Below are 4,188 nucleotides of genomic sequence, written 5' to 3' on the forward strand. Positions count from 1 at the left end.
TCCTGGCTCCTGCTAAGGGACCTCAACCTTCGATCGGGAGGTCCCCCCTTTCATCAGCAACCTTCCAGAGAGCGACTCGCCAAAAGGGGGGTTCCTGAAATCAACTAATCTTCATGGTGTTCCAGAAACTGGTTGATTCCGGATCAACCACAACAATCATATGGAATTACCCTTGTGGATTATAATTCTTCCTTGGTGGATTACAATCCTTTGCTTCCAGTGGATTACAGACTCTGTTTTTCCTTGGATTAAAGCTGTGCCGCAATGGGAGTTATTCACAAACATTATGGGAATCACGAAAAAAACAGCATTTCGATTCCCTTTGATTTCCTGTTCGTCTTGAAGAAAAACTGAACTGAAAAGAACTCTGGCTACAGCAAGTTCTCAGTTTGGATTACCCTTGGAATTATATCATCTTTTCCTTTGGATTACTTCAAGTTCGATAAGTCTCGAGGTGCCCATTTTCGTTGCAACTAATCACCATTTGGGGGTGATGACTGGCAAAAGGGGGGTATGTAGGGGTCACCTCGAGTGACGAAACAGGAGTTACTGCCTCAAAGCAGGTCTCGGAAAGGCCTGGCCGAAGGCAGGAACACTGAACTCTATTTTAGGCCATGATAGGTCATTTCAACCTGTGGTAGAGGACTTCAGTTCTCTTAATCAGATAATGGACAGAAACAATCTTTTCTGTTCGTGATTCATTTGTTGTTTAACTAAGAATGTTATGCATTTGTTAATCYTAATAATGACATGTCACAAAGAAAGGAAGAATCACTTCTACTCTTTTATCGTGCCTAAAAGATTAATTAATGGTATAAAATCACAGAGAAATATTCACCATGTTTTCATTGTGTTTTTATATAAATCAGTGTTTATTTTACTGGAAACATCAGTAATACAATTTTGAGTTTTCTTGAGAAAATCTTACATTTATCTGGACACCAAGTTCAGACTGATTATTTAAACAGAAATGTTAATTAATCATCATAAATGTTTTACAGTGATTTCTATTAGAGTCTATCAGAAAGAAAGCCAGAAGATATCAAATGTCTGTTAAAACAGCTACGGAATGTGGCCTTGCACTGGCGCCTCTGGCAAAGCCTCTTATCTTCCTTTCTTTTTCTGACTCATGCTAAACGCCTCAGGGCGGATCCAAGTCGTCCGACTCTCTGTTACTAACACGGATGTCTTGGAGAGATGGAACTCTTCTTCCTGAATGCCGAAACGGGAAGACCGGCTTCTTCTCTCCGGAGAACAGCCGGGCCTCGGATCTCGCCCATTCAGCCAAATAGGGTGAAATCTGACGGCCGGACAGAAGCACGCCGCTTCTGTCCACCTAGAGACATACGTCTCATAAAAAGTGTTTTTATCTCCCAATGGGAGAACTTTTATTTTGAAGGACGACCGGAACTTTCAGCTGGAGTCTTTCTAGCCTGGGCTGAAACAGACTAAAAGTCACCTGAAAAACACCTACTCGCCAAGGACCAGCGGGTACAAGCTTCCTGGATGGTCGGGGTGAGACAGTTCATACCAGGGGTGCCTAGAGAAGACATCACCAGGTAAAAGCTGACGTGTTCTGGATGACGTGTCATGTTGAAGTCTGAGCGCAGAGAGGACGTGCTAATCCGGTTGTCACAGACACTTTCCAAAATAAAAGCAGAAACACTAATCCTTAATTTTCACCCCTTTTCTTACCCTTTCTTTGCCAACCCTAAGTTAAAGTGCCAGTAAATTGTTTAGTTATTACATCAGAGCTGACGTTTTACTGTTCTATATATAAGTAATCTGAGTTTTAATGTGAAAGAAAATTCGGACGCGGGTTTTTGTCTTATTTAACTTGGATGCTTGTTATAGGATATCCACAATCAGGTGTAACTTATGATTTGTTCAATTTGTGTAAATAAATGATTGCATAATCTTTTATGAATAACTTGAACTCATCTGATGTTCCCTTATTGTGTCACTCTTCACTTTGTACAGTCAAATATTAAAGTAATGAGAAAAAACCTTGGTAAAAATTTCTCTCATAACTTTGTTATGAGAAGATGTAGGGAGACTTATTTTACATAAGTCACATTCTCCTACAAACTAATGAAATATAAAGTTATTAATGAAGAAAACCCATCTGGATAACAGCAGACTGACTGCTGGTAAAATATACGACAGGTCTGGACCACTCCTGAATTTTGTTCGTATCTGAAAAAAATCTTAGAATATGAAAACATTGGTGAATGACACAAATTCTCCTAAATCACTCGTACGCACAACTTAAGAACAAATCTGTGCATACCAACTGTTCTTGCATGAGACCCATTAAATCAGGTATGATTTCAGTTTATTTAGCTCAGTAACGGTGGCCCGTGAAGTCCAAAACGGTGCATGTTGTGCGTAGTTACCGTATTTATTCATGTATAATACGATCATAGTATTTTTAGCTTAAAAAGAAGTAAAAATCTAATCATCAATAACCCATGTATAATACTACCCTCCCACTTTATGGATGATTTTTAGGGTAAAATTTCTAGTATTATACATGAATAAATACAGTAGTTTGGTTCAAGTCCGGTCTGTATTCACAGCAGAAGTGAACTGAAGTGAACCGCACCAGTTTGGAAACGGACTGAGACCACTTCAAAAAGCAGGTCTTGGTCCGGTTGTTTGATCCACACCAGAGTTCACATGACTTGCACAAAAGGTCCGTACCAACGCTGGAAACAAACTGTGGTCTGTTTTAAGTGGAGCAAATGTGTTGGGTGTGAATATGACCTGTGTAATATACTGAATGTGACAAATCACCACACAAGAAGCTGGAAACAAACCTCTAATCTAAAGTCTTTTAAATGTTCACTTATGTATTTCTGCTTCTGCAAAGAAAGAAAAACTCCATTTTAGAACAAACAAATTTGACACCATTATCAAAAATCTGCTAATTTAGTTTTAAACTGATACCGATTGTTAAACTTTTGTATTGTTGTTGACAGGATCTATCCTGATGTGGTTCCATGCATCAAAACTTGGCGAGAGCATGGCCTGAAAGTTTTCATTTACTCCTCTGGAAGTGTGGAGGCTCAGAAACTACTGTTTGGGTATTCTGTTGAAGGAGACCTTTTAGATGTAAGTGAACCATTGTTTCATTGACGTTACCTTTACTTTAGTTTTCTTTGGTTACAAAATTCAGATCATTTGTTCTTTCTTAAAAAAATTTGAAGTGTTTTTATTGTTTGAAGTATTTAGTCATGTATTTATTGTGTTTCAGTTATTTGATGGTCACTTTGATACGACAATAGGAGCAAAAGTCGATGCTAAAAGCTATGAAAGGATTGCAGAGAGGATTGGCTGTCAGCCTGAGGACATCACCTTCCTGACAGATGTTACCAGAGGTAAACATGATTCTACTTTTATACAATTACCAGTTTGTTTTTGTTTTCTGTTTCCAAATACAGAAATTTATTTTTCTGTTTTCAATAGTCTGAAAAACATACTGCATGTAGAATAATAAGTGAATAATATTGAGAAACATGAAGTTGGAGTTCATTAGTTATTACATAATAATTATACAGGTAAACCAACAGTATTATATAATAATTATACAGGTAAACCAACAGTATTATATAATAATTATACAGGTAGACCAACAGAAGTACAAAAGGAAGGAACATTTAGAGTTCAGGTTCATAAATCAAAGAATATAAGAATAAACTGTTTGAATCAAACTTGTCTCCAAACATCTGATTTTAAGTAATTTCAGTAATCAGATTTATTAATTATAAAACCATTTTATGGGTTAAAGAATCTAAGAAACATCTTCCTGAAAACCTTTTTTTTCTCCATAATCATGATACAGTATAGCTTTAATGTAATGTCATCTAAACCAGGGCTTCTTAACCTTTTTGACCTCGGGGCCCAATTTATTGAACATAAAGTGACACGAGATCCAGTCACACATTACCAATGTATGGATCAAAATGATTATTATAAATCTTGGTTAAATTTTTATTGTATTTACATTATAACTAAACTATTATAACTAACATAACTACATTAAATACACTTAGAGTTTAAAAGTAAAACTCCTGTCAAATAATCGCAAGACATGAAATGTGATAAAGTACAAATGAAAATATATCCTTTTTAAACTTTTGCAACCAGAAGCTGCTCTTCATATTAGTGACAAACAATAACAGTAAC

At 36.6% G+C, this 4,188-nt stretch overlaps 1 protein-coding gene across 1 annotated transcript in view; it reads left to right on the forward strand.

Moving 5' to 3' along the window:
- Window positions 1-3,380, forward strand: part of enoph1 (enolase-phosphatase 1) — a gene marked incomplete at its 3' end in the record, with an annotated part of 7,820 nt that extends 4,440 nt beyond the window's left edge. The window contains 2 exon segments of the mRNA XM_014000133.1: window positions 2,982-3,114; window positions 3,257-3,380. Coding sequence (XP_013855587.1) covers window positions 2,982-3,114; window positions 3,257-3,380 — 257 coding nt within the window.
- Between the last annotated feature and the right edge of the window lie 808 nt (window positions 3,381-4,188).

The sequence above is a fragment of the Austrofundulus limnaeus genome, unplaced genomic scaffold (genome assembly GCF_001266775.1).
Source record: "Austrofundulus limnaeus strain Quisiro unplaced genomic scaffold, Austrofundulus_limnaeus-1.0 Scaffold2729, whole genome shotgun sequence".
In the NCBI taxonomy this organism is placed as follows: Eukaryota; Metazoa; Chordata; class Actinopteri; order Cyprinodontiformes; family Rivulidae; genus Austrofundulus; species Austrofundulus limnaeus.